The following is a 17,462-nucleotide window of genomic DNA, read 5'->3' as shown; positions in this document are numbered from 1 at the left end:
ATCCACGAAAAAAAACTACAAAATCTCACATTTGACCAGATCTGCCTGCAGCTGTTAAACACTGCATTGAATCCTCTCTCCCATTTCTTTTTCTCCCACGTGCACACGCGCAAACACACGTCCCCCACGCAGCCGGGCGCGCACACGCGGACCCCGCTCTCCGATGCGCTGCACACAGGAGCCCCTGACAGTGCCCGCGCCTGCTGCCTGCGATCACTGCTCGCCTCGCGTCTCCGCTGGATGTTTGCGCAGCAGAGGACACCTGCCTCCGCCGATCACCGCACCGAATCCCACCTCGTCGTTAACTTTTGCACCGTGTGACGTTTTTTCACCTGTTCCAAGACTATCGGTTGAAAAAAAAACCTATATACCCTGGCGTTTGACTTCCAACTTGGATGGATATTTGCGACATGTTTAGAAAGTTCCCCCTGCGTCAAGGAGCATGGGCGCAAACTTTAGAAGCTTTTTTATAATACAAGGCAGTTTTTTAGAATGAAGGCAGGCGAGTCACCCGAAGCGTGAGTTGCGCGTGGAGCTCCGGGGGCTCTCCAGGTGCTGGGAAAGGAAAAGGAGACACGGAGGAAGTCGTGATCTGTGCGGCGGATTGCGCCACGGAGGACCGGGGGGGAACGGACAGATGAGCCATCATGGGTAAGTACGAGAAGGCATCATCAGTCTGAATCATCACTATTATTAGTTGAGCGTATACTTGTGGTCCTTATTATAACAATGAGGGTTGATGTGGCGCATATGATAGTGTGGATGTTTAGATAATTCCATCTTTCTTGCGGTTTATTCGCTCCAGATCACTACTTTTTTTCCAACTGCCAATATTTCTTGAGATTATTTTCGTTGCATCATCACCACTGAGAGGTTTTCCTGCTCTATTAAATGTAAAAACACAAACACTGCAGGAGGGAGTGCTGGTGCCTCAAGAGGAGGATGGAGACAATAATGCTCACACCTTTTATGATGTGGAAGTGAAGCCAAAATGTGCGACGTGAGATTACGTGCACAATGAGCTGCAGCTAAATAATAGACAATTATGTGTCATTTATTTTCATTTAATTTAATTGTTTATTTGAACAGGGACAAAGCACATTGATGAACACTTTAAACAAATAATGCTTCAAGTGTAAATATGCCGGATTTTAGCTTTAAGCTAATTTCCATCCGTAGTCCCTGACATTTAAGTGTCATATATGACATCCCCCATATTGAAGTTGCATATCCCCCCCCCCCTCTCCCTCTTCTCCTTATTTTCCAATCAGAGCTCTGGCATGTTTTGACTCCATCCACCTCCCCTCTTCTCCTGACAGCTCTGGGCACCTACAATCTCATCCCACACTGCCTATCAGCCTCCTCCATTTTACTCACTGTGGGTGCTCCAAGCCTCACAAACCCACACTTCTCTTCGGTTTTCCCAGCTCTTTATTTTGCATATTTTTTAGGGGGGTGCTCAAAGAGAACGGTGGGTGTTCCGAATGTCACTGAAAATGCGTGAAACGAGGTTAAAATTCAAGCCCTTTTTTCTTTTAAGTGCAACTTTTGTTGAAAATCTCAGTGAAGGACTATTATTCAGCAGAGGCACACTCATGCACACTTGTTTGATTGGCGGTTAGGTGCAGAGAGAGGCGTTTTGAAACTGCAGCCCCACTGTGATGGATTTTTGTTTGTCTCGCTTTAGTTATGCCTCTTCTTTTGTTTCGTTTTTTATTTTTAAATGAACCGGAAAGCTGGCACAGGCTGCAGAGATGCGCGCGGCCCCGCACATCTGTGCAGAATGGTGGCACTTATCCAAGTAATGAGCAGCTTAGCTCGACTAATGAGCACATGCTTTTACAGTTTTAATTATGTCATCACAGTTACTCTCAGCCAAAATAAGTGGCTGCATTGCTTAGGATATCAACACTTGTGACTGAAGCGCTCTCTCGCAGTGTGCTTCCATCTTTATCCAATGTCTTGTTTTTCACAAATTACGTAGGAGGGCAACATTAACACTGTCTCTAGATATGACCTTTTCTTCCTTAGTAGGACAATTAAACATGACATCAACATGATTTGGCTTAATGTATATAGTCTTATAGGTAATCGTGGTAATTTTCCATGCAAATGATCCTAAAATGCTGTTTGTAGCTTCTCAAATATGGGGATTTTCTGGCTGATGTCATATTACACTAAATATGTTCAGCTTTTTAAGTGAAAAACACGATTTTAAAACATCAACTTGGAGTTTGAGAAACTAGTAAGGCCATCATTCTCCATTTTCTGATATTCTTTATCAATCAATCAATCAATGAATCAAAGTTTATTTAAATAGACCAATATCACACATTTTACAATTGTCTCATGTCTCACAAATGTTTCATTCTAATAAATCAATGAATCTAGAATGTCAGGCAGATTAATCAATAATGAAAATAATCCTTGTTTGCAACCCTGACAGGGCCCTGATTATGATCTGCACAGACACTTGTTGCTGTATTTGAGAATACCAGCGTAGTAAGAACTACTCAGAATAGCAACTAGAGTTGCAGCAAACAATTATCTAAAGCATGATTATACTTTGACTAAATTTGATTAACTCCCATCACAATTTCCCTGAAATGCTTTAATTGCCTGGCCACAACACCATAATTTGCAATTTACAGTGATATAAAACCAAAAAGAGCAACATTTTTCTCACATTTGAAATGCAGAACTACAGCATATTTTGAATTTTTGTTTAATTTTATCTTCTATAATTGACTAATGTATAGGCCTGCAATTTACAAATATTTGCAGAATAATCCCTTGATAATTTATTTTTTATCGGAAAAATGGCGTCCAGTGTTTCTCAGAAGCCCAAGATTAGGTCCTTAAATGTTCTATTAGTCCATAACTCAAAAAAATTCAGTCAAGTGAGAAGTAATAAAGTAGATCATATTCACATTTGAGAAGCTAAAGCAGACACTTTATTGTTCTTAATAAAATGAATCAATTGTTGGCGAATCAATAGTTGACAATTTATCGATTAATGAAGCATCAAGTAATGTCGTATTGTTAGGTTTAGGCTTATACTAGCCAAAACAAGCTACGAGGTACATACTGGTTACTGACAAGCCCAACACTGATTCTAATCACATGTGTGTGGCCTTAGCTGTGAAATGTATATTCAGCCCATCAACCCACAACAACAAAGCTCTGCAAACGACGTAAAGAGGGCTACATTAACTTTAGTTGGGGTGGGCAAAGCAGGAGTCATTGTGAACAACAAGAGGCCTGACGGACTGTACTCAACTCATGTTGTAGTACTGCTTAGCAAGAGCAACTGGGCAATTATGTTGAAATAACCTTCAATTTATACGATAATCCATCAGTTTCCTACAGCACACAGACAGTAATTGGCCTTTGGAGCCATGTCTGGAAACATAAGCTGAATTCCTGCTTAAAAACAAAACAAACCCGTGTACACATTTTTTGCAATTCCACCTTTTTTTCTTTACAAGTGAACATAATTAGAAGATCCAGACGTTTGCCACTGGCTGAGAACCACTAATTTCTCCTGCAGATTTAACGCCATTATGCAGAATTTGAGAATATGATTGGATCAAATGTCTTCGCTCTATAAATGAATTATCAAGTCCTTATTAGATGAAATAAACATTGAAATTCTCTCTATGCAACAGATTAAAGGCAGTGGCAGAAAATGTTACCAGTACTTCTTCCGGAGCCATGTTATGCATGATAAAGACACATTTCACACACATTTTAAACGACATAGAAGAAGTAACCTTGAACATTGTAAATGGCTCCAGCAGCTCCTATAAAAAAAAAGCTCAAGCCATCAATAAGGATTACTCCGTCAGCGCGATGCATGTTTCCTCATTCTGAGCTGACTGAAAGCTCCCATCAGGCTCTTTCTGCAGCAGTTTAGTAATATTCACTTCACCACTACCCACACACGCTTTTAAACCGCCAAAACACAGCATATGAAATTCTTTCACTGCAACTCGGTCATTCCTTTCATTTCATTCGTCCTGGTCGACCTTTCGGAGTGCTGGACTTTCTAGCATCTCAAAGTTTGGACTTCTCTGCTGTTTTGTGTTCTCAAGTGTGAAAGACAAACAGTGTGTCCTGCACATTGAAGTAGTGCAATGTGATACGGGCAGAGACACAGAACTGAGAACAAAGTCTGGCAGTGAGCAATGTGGGAGCTGAGCTTGCACAACAAAAAAACAGACTACAAGCACATGGTAATGCGTTGTGTATATTTGTACGTCCCCAAAGCCCACTACAGCCTACGTTGTTTTTTTATAAATGTTTATGGTCTCCCTGAGAGCTCTGAAAATTAACAATGCTTGCAAATAGACACAACGCAAGCAAATTAAGAAACACCTTCACCAGTTTCACAACACAAACACATCAAGTAATGACAAAGGCAGAAAAACCCTGCAAGGAGCTAACAACGGAACCAAAGCAGTTATAAATTGGGCAGCACTTGTTGCCTTTTCTGTATTATCAAATTATATAAGTCTGCTATCCTTCAGTGGTGTTGAAAAATTACCTGATATCTAAAAAAAGCTTGATTGCTTTTACATATAAATGGATTTGCAAACATTGCAGCCCTTGCCAAAAGAGTTAATCTATTCCTTGAATAAGCCTATATCCCCCAGGGAAAGAGTTATCTGTATTTATATTTATATTTATATATAACGTAGTTTCAGATTTTTTAGATATACAATGTGTTCAGCGTCTTTGGCTACTTTTCTGTGTGAGCATATCCATTTTTTTGGCATTTTCTTTTAATTTAAACCTACCTCTGAATGCTGGCTGACTTTTTTATTATTATAAAGTCGGTGTAATGTGATTACTGTGCTAGCCAACTTCGGTATCTTCATAAGCCACAAACTATAGCAACAGCTAGCTTGTTCCCACTGTTTGCACCACTTTTTGTAGTGTCCCCCGGAAAAAGTTTGTGTTTTGTGAGCTTCTTGCATCCATTTTTTGTTTTTTGGGATACATTGATTACGTTTAATCTTAACAATATGATAATAATTGTACTCCAATTGTACTCCATAGTCATTACTCTCTTGGCCACAAGAGGTCCGTAGAAAAAAATATTCTAAAATAATCAGGTAAGATTTAGCAAAAGTATTCAAATAAATGTATATTTTATTACCTTTCATCTTAATTTGTCGCTTCCAGTAACTTTAAGCATTCCTGTAGTTTAAAGTTCAAATGACTAATTAATGACAAATGAAGAACGGTAAATTATATATAGTCTATATAAAATGTAACTTTCGTTTTAAATATTTCTTTTTTCACTTTGGAATAAGTATGCTTCTGACCTTGACTGACTCCCAGTATACCCAACACACACTCATCATCCATGGTGTGAACTCCTCAGGCTTTACATCAGGCTCTCCTCACACTGGCCAGCTTTAACGACTTGTGTGTACTGATCTTTTGACACCAGCACTTATATCGATAAATGCAGCTTTCTGCCTCTCTGCACAGATTTCTAATAACTTGTGTGTGTAAGTAGGTCCATTGGAAAATCACTCTCATTTAAGTACCGAACATATAGGCTTGTGTATAGTTTAAACTGTCACATTTCAAACTGTTTAAGATTGATGCTGCTGTTAGAGAGGCAAACTGTCCACCTTGCGCTGCTGTACGGGAAAAACTGTATGATGTTGGAAAATCCATATATTCTATATCGAAAACTATGTTTAACATGAATAGGTTTAATATTCAAAGTAACATTTGCCAACTTAAAGTCATACCTCACCGCGTTATGACCTTTTGAATTCCCTCATATCAAAAAGTGTCCATTATGCTGTAATCTTTTTAGGGGAACACATCCTTAAAGAAGTATTTCACAGCTAGAAAAATGTTCTCATCACATGAGACTAGACACAGCTGGACTGTCTAATATAATATTTTTGATATTGCTACAGGACTTTAAAGAAACAGGGAAAAGGGGCTGTGGTATTCCCTTTAGCTCAACATTTAAAAAAACTACAACAACCAGAATGCACCACACTAATTATTTGTATAAATGTAACTATGATCTATCTTTGACGGATCTTCATCAGGAAGGAACGTACTGACATATCAAAACACTGCTGATAATCACTTTTTCCCTCTGTTTAGTACCATAAATATCTTTCCTTCATTTTGAATATTCACACGGTGCATAGGTTGTTTACTATGAAACAGGATTCATCCATGTTTTCATTTAAATATCCCTCGCATGGTCAACATGGTCATACAGAGGCTTAATTATGGATTTCCAAAGGCTCAAAGCCTTCTTGAAAAACAGACTTTCTTCATTAGCCATTCTGCCTTTCTTTCACAGCAGACAGCATTCATGGCCCCAAAAAAATGTTGTGTGAACATTTTGACATTCAAAATAACCAATTAGCCTTTATAAAGGCTAATTGGTTATTTTTTACCCTCACCCACAAAATGTCAAAAGGTAAAAAAATAATGATTTCTATGAAACGACTGTCTGGCTTCTATCATTTGTTGTTTTTAAATGAGTAAATCCACATAAAAGCTAGTTAAACACAAAAGAGTCACAATCAAAACATCAAAAACATCAGCATTTGAATTCATAGAACTTGGAAGGTATTATCCACCCTATACTAAGTAGATTTGTTTAAAATCCATTTATAATTCATATTTAAAGGACTTTAAATCAAGTAACTTTTTTGTTTATAAGATAATAAAATATAGATCCTTAAAGTAGGAATCTCACCTTGTATAAATACCAAAGTAATACAATCTAAAAGTATACAAACAAGCATCCTTGCAATAATTCCTGCTGCTTGTAATGTAAAAACAATACTGCGTCTACAAGATTTAAATAGTTGTGACACATATTAACATCATAAGAGGGAAACAAATCTGATGATTGCCAAAAAAACTTTGACACACTCAATTTATAGGATTGGTGAATAACCCTAACCTCAAAGTTAACGGTGTAAATTGGAATGTTAGACACGTGAATCAATAGACATGGTGGCCAGCTATGCTGCACTGCACTTACAGAGAGAAGTTGTACATTACAGGCAGTTTGTTTTGTGGATAAATTAAAACTATACACACCGTATGTTGCTAGTCCCATTGATCTGGAATGTTACTGCTTGGACTTAGCAAATCAATACTCCTTGTCATGGCATTAAGTCTTTAAGTGGTAATAATTTAGGCTTCTCTCTTTTTTCACATAAAAGTGCCAGCAGGATAAGCTATAGCAAGCAAAGCAATATGTCTGTCTTCATTCCCCGTCTTTTATTGTTGCACTAGAGTAAGTCATGGACTCATTGGACCTTAGTAACTACATCCCTTACAAATCCAAGCAGAATAACTGAGCTAAGATAATTGACTGTTCATTTAATTAGAATTGTAAATGCTTGCTGCTCCATTTAAGCCGTAGTTTGCCACTACTGGTGTGATATTTGCCAGCTATACTCTATTTCTCCATTTGTCTTGTTCTTGTTGAACTGTAAAGTATGTGTGTCGGACTGGCATGTTTTTGCAGCTTCAGTAGTAAAATAAACTTTTATCATAAATCTGCTGTGAGTTGAAATTACGACTGACTCCTATTTTCAAATTAATGTGCGTGGAATAATGGGTTTTAAGTGTGTAAAAGGTACTTCATTTTAATATTTCAATGCAAGTGTGTCCCAATAAATCACCGTTGCATGATGGGCCATGTGACTGGTAATATGTCACACACTTGGTTGCCCTGAAATCATTTTTAATTTTATTTGCCTTAAATCTGGGCGAACACACTCAATAATGTAATCTATCACACATGCTGTCGTGCCCTAGAATTCTGCTTGCCTAAGCTCAACCACACTTTAAGACCCTTGGCTCCAGTGTCAGAGAGTAAAACAGTCTAGGAAGGGGGAAGGAAATGACGGAGGCGGTGTTGGAATTATTATCAAATCCATATTTGAGGTTTTTAATGATTTAAAAATACCTATTGTATATAAACTACAGCCTCCTGGTTACAAAGAAGGCACTATACTTACATATTAATTGTATTTTTCTATAAAAAAAGATCTGGCAAAATATACTGGTAGAATGGTTTATTCATTTCTACCAGTGTATAACCTTGTACAGCTGCCACAAAGAACTCTTCATTTTAATGTGTATAACCTCTTCTAAAGTAGACCACTTAATAAGAAATATTTAGTTTTCTTCCTCACTTTTCATTTCTTTGAAGTGCCCCAGTGTGCGGCCCTAGCCTCTCTGGCCAACCCACTTGGGCACTCTGGGTAATAGCCTTTGCATCAGTGCTCGGTGTCTTCAAATGAAATATCAACTTGTCGCACTGCCAAGGAATACGACAGCTGACTCCGTTAGTCCTGCCAGAATCCACTCTGTCCCCAGCAAGGGGGAGGGGTGGGGAGTGGTCTCACTTTTATGGGATTCCAGAAACGTCGGAAGTTAAATGGATAGGGGAGGTAATTGGGGATAAGATATATTTGATGGAATTATATAATGATTTACCTTTTGCTGTTGTGCATTTCCAAGCTCATTTTCATTGACATTTAGTCTGAACATCTGAGTCCAACTTCCATAAACTACTCCCCGTTGGTCTGTAGTTGAGCCCAGAGGGAAGCTGGTGGAGAACAGAGTTTGTTCTGTAATGGATATTCATTGGCCGCAATTGCATCTTTATCAGACACAAATTGTGTTGAAGCTTAATTTGCTGCATGCAATAAAAAGAAAAAGCAATGTGCTTTAGCTTTTTTTGAGGCCATGAAACCATATTGTGCTTCACTATTCCACTTGCTAAAGTGCAAAACACTGCGTTTTTCGACATTCCATGGCTAGAACTTAAATCATCTTAATATGAAACGTGTACTTTTGCAATGAGTTAATAAAGGTTTCAGGTTTTTGACATAGGAGAAACATGGATTCATTTTCGTAGATTATGATACTTTGTGATGAGTCTGACATTCTTTTAAAGGAGGAAAAGTGTTTTAATGTAGGCTTTAACATTGCCGTTGTGACTCCAGATTTAAGCAAAATCAGGTCACCCAAAAAAAAGTTCTTGATGGTTAGGGTTACGTTTTAAAGGTGCAGAAAATAGGGTGCAATCCATTAAAGTGCTTAGAAATAAATTAATCTATTAATCTATAAGACTTGCAGCTTACCACACAAACCCCATCCACTGCTATAAAAAGTAGGGGGAAAAAATGACTTTGGACTTGAAAGTTAGGAACAGATTTATCTTCGTGATAAAGCGCCCTAATGTGTACTTCTGTATTACTGCAGTGCAAGTTGTTCAAAACCCCAAGATATGAAATCTCCCAAACCCTCTGGCTGTGATTGGTCATGCTCTACTAAGAAGAGAGAGCCAGGTAAACAGATGTGTGAAGCTTAGCACAAAAGATCAAATCTCTTCCAAGAGGGAACAGATAGCATTGCCTGCCAAGAGCCATGGTTGTAGCATTTTATTAGTATTAAAGGGACTACAATTTAGTTTCTTCCCATATATGTAGGGATGTAGATCCTTGCAATTAGAAATAATGGCCGTTTCTGTTGGCTACTGCCGCTGTTAGCCAGACTAAGAGACAAGTGTTTGAAATGATTCATTTGAAAAGCTGTAGGAGGCCCGGTATATATTTTGTCTGGTGGGAGTCCTTGTTTCTTCTTCTTACAGCATCTGATGCATTGAAGAACATAAAAAAAACCTGAGTGATGCCTGTGCAGAATACAACATGTGATAGTGTTAGATAATCAACCTGTGCTCAAGAGAAAGCCTTATATTAATGTTGCTCTGTATTGCCTCCTATGGGAGCATGGTGTACACATGTCCGGTGGGTTTTTATTACTCCTCCGTCTACACAGAAATCCATGCTGAACCAATGTGTGCTAATTAAAGATGGTGTCTTGCGGAGGCGTCAATGAGACAGTGGCTGAATGTTGTGGCTTTCTATAACATCCCGGAGTTTTTCTACCATGTAAAATATGTGTGAGTCACACTCTCTGTTTGATCCCAAATGTTTTTTTTTCCCCTAAGGGCAGACCCTTTTTAAAGCTCCAATGGAATCATCATTTAGAGAAGACTAATGACTCCGTAGAGTGCAGTGGATGCTTGGTCAGTTTGGTACCTAATGGAGGTGATGAGAGTGGCAGTGTACTGTATCTGTTGCTTGGAGGACTTTAGGGGTTTATTTATAGCGCACATTATCACAACACGTGATATCTGCACTGAATTATCATACTCAGTGTCACTAGGACTAACTTATCTCCTCTATCGTCCTACTTCTTTTTCACTTCTCTCTGCTTCACTTCAATGTGTTATTATTTATGAACTCATTAAAGAAACAGTTTAAAGTAATAGTATTCACTTTTTAAGTGCTTTTTAGTAGTAACATGGGAAATGAAATTTGGGAAAATCCATTGAGATTGTGCGATTTTCTGCTCTAGCTAACGTACATACCATAATTGATGTTGAGCAGAAGCTAGGAATTAGGAACAACTTTGCCAAGTACAACTTCCACTCATGCAATTGCAATAAATGTCAGCCTCAAACCAATTTACTGTTCCACATTCCAACTCATTGCAGCATGGAATCAATTCCAACTTCCAAAAAATAATTATTGTTTTTGAAAAGGGATATAGTTTCTTCATATTTGGTCACTCACTATATGGCTCAATACAAACCTGCCTGTATTGAGTATTATACTAACACTGAAGTAGCTTTTGAATAGTTGTATCTGGATGACCCACAACAAACTGTGTTGTGGGTCATCCCTTAAGGTATTGTATAATATGGCATTATAATGTGTTCCGCATACTATGAGTTAGACAACGGAGGATTTTTAAAATTAGTTTACAGCTAACAGCAGAAGCTCAACACATAGAAATGATAAGTAAACTAGGTGCACTGATTGTACATTCCTTGCCAATTCCAATTTTTTTAAATGTTTGCTGCTGATTCCAATTTCAGTTTTTCTTATAACTATTTTGCTTTCAAACACACATTTCCATAACTTTTCTTCAATGGAAAATTGTAATCCAAGTGTCTGATCATAGTTAAACTTGACTTTTGAAAAACGACATCAAGTTACAAGACCTTCCCGTACTTTAACTAAATGTGCTCGATGATTGGCTGTTCTAGCAAGTGGCTCTTTTCTTAATTCGGCAGACACATTGGGGGCATATATGCCAATTGTTCATAGTGGAACGCAAGTGACCAACACAACATTTAGCTAGAACAAAGTTATTGAGATGGAATACATAAACATCGTCCACTGCCATTAACAACCATCTTATTTGCCGATGGAGGTCCACAAGGCGAGTACATAGATGCATCCCAAATAAGATGTAATTATCTGACTTTGAAATAAGCCTGGAGCCTTTCTAAGTAGCCAACTTTCTAAAATACTTGTCAATTTGAATACAAAGTGACTCAAATGCATATTTCTGAATTTGCATCTTCAATTCTTGCAATATTTCCATCACAATCATGGTCTTCCTCCGTCTGTTAACCTTAAATTGCCTGTTTGTCCATACTGGACAAGCAATATGTCTCTCCAGAACTTAAGTATACAGAGTGGCACCTTCTGCCAGTAATGTAATGCACTTTTGTTTTTGTATTCATGCCATTCACTTGCTGTCATTTCAAAAACCTTGTCCAAAGTCAAACAGTAACTTCTCATGCAGATACCAAACAAATCACAATATGTGGAGTTCATGTGTGTGCTCTTGTACTTCAAATTCTTCTGAGAACAAATTGCAAGGGGTTAGACCTTGAGAGATAACCTTTTTCCACACCCTACCTCTACAAAAGTCTGGGAGTTTAGATTTGTGTAAATGGCTGAGGTTAGTATCAGGTTAAGGAGATCGGATGACAGTGTATATGGATATTGTTTGATGTTGTCATACATGACCCGTTTGTTCTGCCATCCGCTCACACTCCCCGGCTGCGTCTGTTCAAAAACCCAGCCCCCCTTTTTGGTTTCACTACAGCTAAGCAGGAGACAGCACTATAAACGTGAAGAACTGTCACTGACATTGACAGATTGAAAAAGTCGCTTCTGTGCTCACGTTATTCCATCAGCTGTTTCTCTTTCAAAATGAATCAGCAAAACAGTTTCTCAGTTCCTAGCATCCCCTCCGCAATCAATCAGCTAACCTTTTCCTCACTTAAACGGTTCAGTTTTTTCTATAGGACTATACAATGTGTATTTTCCCGTTAATTTGTTTCAATCATAGTCAAGTCTTGTGTTTGTGAGGTGTTAATAAGATAGCGTGTGGGTGTAGCTGTGAGGCGTTGCAAAATATGGAGAAAGGCAGATGCACTTAGAGCAGGTGTTCAGCTGTATTAGCATAACGTTGTCAAATTGTGGTAAATATACCACCACAGAGCAGGGAACAGACATGTGCCTGAGGGGGAGGTAAAAGTACATTTGAAAGCATATGAATATCCTTTGTCGAAGCGTTACTCGGTGTGAGACCAGATAAGAGCCCTAATTTGTCCTTTGACATATAGTATAGTCTGAATGTATTAGGGCAGTGACACATTTTCTTACGTGTTTGATCTGTACTGCAGGATGTTGAATTAGAAATCAAAAGAGAATGTTAAATGAAAAGGTCCAACTTTCAGCTTTAATTGGAAGACGTGTACATGAGGCTACTGACAAGGACATTCAAGCACCTACCATTATTTAAAGAAAAACCCTTAATTGCCTTGCTTGTTTGTTGAAAATGATTGTCCAGTCGCATTGTAATTTGAATTGTAGTATTGCATTAAAAGCATGCGACGAGTCCTAGACTGATCATACAGCATGGATATAAGCAATCTCAAGCAGACCCTGTAATTTGTCAGCCGTTGCATTTGCATGGATTGAAAGGATTAAGGTCATGCCATTGATCCATAGGACAATATATTTATATTATTGGTTTGGCTCAATTTGGTTTCATCAATAGTGACAAATAAAAATTAAGACTGAGTAAATATCAGACAGAATCTGGAGTGAATGAGCGTTGGACCTTTTAAACCTTTTTATATTTCTTCATTATAAGTGGAATTATCAGATAAGTACATCTGTGTCAAGTAGGGCTGTACCCGAATATTCGGTCGTTGGAGTACTATTCGGTTTTCAATTTCGTTATTAGTTTTTTATTCAATTTATTGAAATCTCCAATATCAACGTTAGAGCTTGTGCCTCTTCGGGGGGTGCTAACACTTAACCATAAACTTTATCGTTTACTTTCTCCGTCTTTATATGTAGATATGACTTTTTCTCCGTTAATCTCCGCTCCTTTTCTCCGTCACGTTGTTTCCATAGCAACAACAACTTCCTGTCAACAGCGCTAACTCTCCTTCAAAATAAAAGTTACACTTAAGACATATACAACTGCAACAAAAGTAACAAACACAATGCAATATCCTTTTCAATTTCAAAGAACACAAATTGGGTTATATACATTAACAAATAACTATAAAACAACAATACTGTAGAATAACTAAATGAATGCCTTGAATAAACCGAAATACACGTGTCGAATATTCACTGCTAGGAGTGGAGTGGAGTGCACCAGCTGATTACTACTCCCCCCCCGCACGCGCGCGCCGAATATCCGCTGCTGATTACTACCGAATATCTGGAGCCCGAAAAATGTTATTCGGGACAACCCTGGTGTCAAGGTCCTCCTTGTCTTTGACAAAACTAACTAGGAAAATAGTATGTTCATATACTCGTGTTATTGTTTTGCCATTCACATGCATCTGTTGACATACAACAAATAACTTTAAATTAGTTCTAACATCCATTTTGAACCCTTTCTGCTTCACAGGGGATACTGAATTTTGTATTTGTCCATGGCTTTTTTGCATATAACATCTGAACATGGGACTTCATTAAAATCCTCTCTTCTCTCTCTGTCTTATTCTCTTTCAGGTCCATTGATGTGTGATGGACGCCTGACACACCTTCTCCTCCCTCTCCTCCTACTCTTGCGGGCTCCCCCACTGTTCAGCTTTGGTGAGCGCACCTGTCCAAATAGCTGCCGATGCGAGGGGAAAACGGTACATTGTGATTCAGCTGGCTTCTTAGATGTTCCTGAAAACATCTCAGTTGGCTGCCAAGGCCTCTCCCTGCGCTACAACGATCTACACACCCTGCTGCCGTATCAATTTGCTCATCTGGGTCAGCTTCTCTGGATATACTTGGACCATAATAAAATTTCAGCTGTTGACAGTCGTGCGTTCCAGGGGGTTCGCAGGCTTAAAGAGCTGATACTGAGCTCCAATAGGATCACATCGCTGCACAACTCAACATTCCATGGAATTCCCAATCTTCGCAGTTTGGACTTGTCTTACAACAAATTGGAAGTCCTTCAGCCAGGTCAGTTCCATGGCTTACGAAAACTACAAAACCTACACCTGCGCTCAAACGGTCTCTCCAATATCCCAATTCGAGCATTCCTGGAGTGTCGAAGTTTGGAGTTTCTGGATTTGGGCTACAATCGTATCAAGGCTCTTACCCGCACTACATTTTTGGGGCTTCAGAAGCTAATGGAGTTGCATCTGGAGCACAACCAGTTCTCACGGATCAACTTTTTTCTGTTTCCACGCTTGGCCAATCTGAGATCACTCTACCTGCAGTGGAACCGCATTAAGGTGGTCAACCAGGGCCTTCCATGGACTTGGTATACACTGCAGAAACTTGATCTGTCCGGAAATGAAATCCAGACCCTGGACCCAGCTGTGTTTCACTGCTTGCCCAACCTTCAAGTCCTCAACCTGGAATCCAACAAACTGTCCAATGTGTCTCAGGAGGCGGTGTCAGCATGGATATCCCTGACCTCCATGAGCCTTGCCGGGAACATGTGGGATTGTGGAGCTGGGATATGCCCGCTTGTGGCTTGGTTGAGAAGTTTTCGGGGTAGCAAAGACACCACTATGATATGCAGCAGCCCTAAGTATCTCCAGGGAGAAAAAATTATGGAAGCCACAAGGAACCATGGAATTTGTGAGGAAACTGATTACGTTCTGACAGAAACACCCTCACCAATGTCAGAACTCATTTCTGAAGCAACAGGAGAACCAACCTTTGCCCCCACTAGCGCCTCTCCACCAATGCCAATAGCAAGCACCTTTGGTCCTGTCCCACCATACAGACCTCGACCTATTCCTCATCCTACCTTTCCAGGGCATATGAGCAAAGACCCAAGAGACTCAGTTGCTACCACCCGACCCACCCTCATACCACCTCCAGAGCTGGAACACATGACTCTTCACAAAGTGGTGGTGGGCAGCGTGGCACTCTTCTTCACTATGTCCCTAATCTTGACAATTATCTATGTGTTTTGGCGGCGATATCCAGCTGCAACCAGGTTGCTGCCGCAGCGATCCATGGTGGGGCGGAAGCGTCGTAAAAAGAGTCCAGAGCCTGAGCAGAACCTGAGCTCCCAGCTCCAAGAGTATTACATGAGCTACAACCCTGCTGCCACTCCAGAGGCATTGGAGGTGCTAGGCAATGGCACTGGTTCCTGCACATGCACAATTTCTGGCTCCAGGGAGTGTGAGGTATGATTCATCGCATCAGCCAAAAATAACAAATCTAAATCAAAATGCAAAGGCTCAACAGAGAGGTAAATCCTTTATCAAGTATGCCCTGTAACAAATACACCGTTGAATCACAGTTAAGCATCCTTGACTCTTGATTCACAAACTCCAAATGTTAGATTAGTCCAATTACTCAGGTTTTACTTTTAAAACCATAAAGTGGAAAATAGAGAAAACCTAATTTGATCCAGGGTCTGAGGTTGATTGAGTGTACAATTAACACACGTATAATCTGTGCGTTATTTGTGATATACATGTTATTGTACATGTCAACTTGTAGAGAACATGAATAATTGGACATTATCTAACAATTTTGCATAATACCACATCACATAAGCATGGCATGACTCATTTTTAAGCAATTATGTTCTGGCATTGTGTGTGTTTCGAGTGTTGTTGGTGGGTTCATTGGTACCTTAATGCGTGTCTAAAAAACATTTTCTTGGATTTTTTTTTTTTTTATCATGAATGGAATCTACTAAAAATACACTATTTTATCATTATATTCAAAATTCCCAGCACTTCACAATGGATTGCGTTTAATTGAATTTTTTGTTTGACAGTTCTGCTGTAACGTACTGTAGCAAAGCTATTATGGAGTTGCATAAGAGCCCTTTATTGCAACTGTAAAGTGGAACACATTGAATTGTTTGTTACAAGGTCCAACATCCGTTATAGGTGACTCAGGTTTATGTTGTCTTGTTTATGGAGTTGCACTGTAACTGCCTTTCAGATTTTCTCTGGAATATGCAACACTTCCTCAGCTGTGTTGATAGATTTATGGTAATCTGCACAGAGGAGATGCACTTCGGTAATCCCAAAGCTTATGATATGGCTTGAAAGTGGATCCCTCCGCTGTGATAAGGAGTATATTTATAAACCAGGGTAATTACAATTATTCGCTTGGAAACTGAAAAAAGATTTGCATGTTGTCTTTGTTAGATCTCAGGTAGCATGTGTCGGGTATGACAGATTCACAGAGGGTCATATAGAGTTTAAAAGATTAGTAAAGCATCCTGTTTGATATATTTTTTTGTTTAAAGGTATGTAAAGAAATAAGTGATAAATACCAAGAGTGTGTGATACCATTGAAAATTGCAATTTGGTGATAAGTTGCTAATAGTTTTGACTACATTCTCACTATGAAATTATTTACAAACGTTAGATGTTGAATATATATATACTATTCTTTGGAAACAATGCATCAGCTTTTTTAAATTATGATTTTTTATTTACAATATACCCTGTGCTGCAAAATATAGTTATATAACTTACTTGTACAAGGGAAAATATCATTTTCACTTTACCTGAATGCAGCTTTTCCTTTACAGTGGTGAAAAAAACTGCTTATCTTGGATATTTGGTTACAAATAACGCAGGATATATTATTTTCCGTGAGATCCATCAGCATAACTGCAACAGGGAACTCAAATCAATATGTCAACCATGTCAACTCAATCTGTATAAGACGTGCATCTCTTAATATTGACAATGGAGCAGTTCCAGCTTTTATCTTTTTACATGGATTGTAAAAGTTTACTCAAAAAGCCTTCCTGCTGTTACTGCATTTTCTTTATTGCATCTCTCTCTATGCTGTGTGTTCAAGAGGAAATCTTGACAGTTACAACAAAGTGAGTCTATTTACATGACAAGTCATTACATTTGGAGCTATAGTGGATTGTTGCAGTTGTGCTGAATTATGATTATTTTAAGTAGTGTATAAGCAATTTTTAAAAGGCTTTTGTGAAGAACAATATTGTAAGAGCGAAATGGTTTTGGGGCGTTCACGATGCACAACTGAAAGATGTTTTATCCTGCCTCACTGAGAGATTTGTGCTCCGTTGATGTATGCATATGATTTAGAAAGGTGGCAGCTAAT

General features: G+C 38.8%; 1 protein-coding gene across 2 annotated transcripts in view; it reads left to right on the top strand.

Moving 5' to 3' along the window:
- The first annotated feature begins 454 nt into the window (after window positions 1-454).
- The window catches only part of lrrtm4l1 (leucine rich repeat transmembrane neuronal 4 like 1), a 47,897-nt gene continuing 30,889 nt past the window's right edge, over window positions 455-17,462 (top strand). Inside the window, exons 1-2 of one of the 2 annotated variants that reach the window (XM_034125862.1) lie at window positions 455-651; window positions 13,914-15,544. In XM_034125862.1, the coding sequence (XP_033981753.1) occupies window positions 648-651; window positions 13,914-15,544 (1,635 nt within the window). In that variant the 5' untranslated portion in view covers window positions 455-647. Of the gene's footprint in view, window positions 652-13,913; window positions 15,551-17,462 lie in introns of those variants that run through there. The other variant, XM_034125863.1, reaches the window with a different exon arrangement.

Source organism: Trematomus bernacchii, unplaced genomic scaffold (assembly GCF_902827165.1).
Source record: "Trematomus bernacchii unplaced genomic scaffold, fTreBer1.1, whole genome shotgun sequence".
Lineage (NCBI taxonomy): Eukaryota > Metazoa > Chordata > Actinopteri > Perciformes > Nototheniidae > Trematomus > Trematomus bernacchii.
Note: the sequence above shows the minus strand (reverse complement) of the source record. Positions and strands in the feature narration are given on the sequence as shown.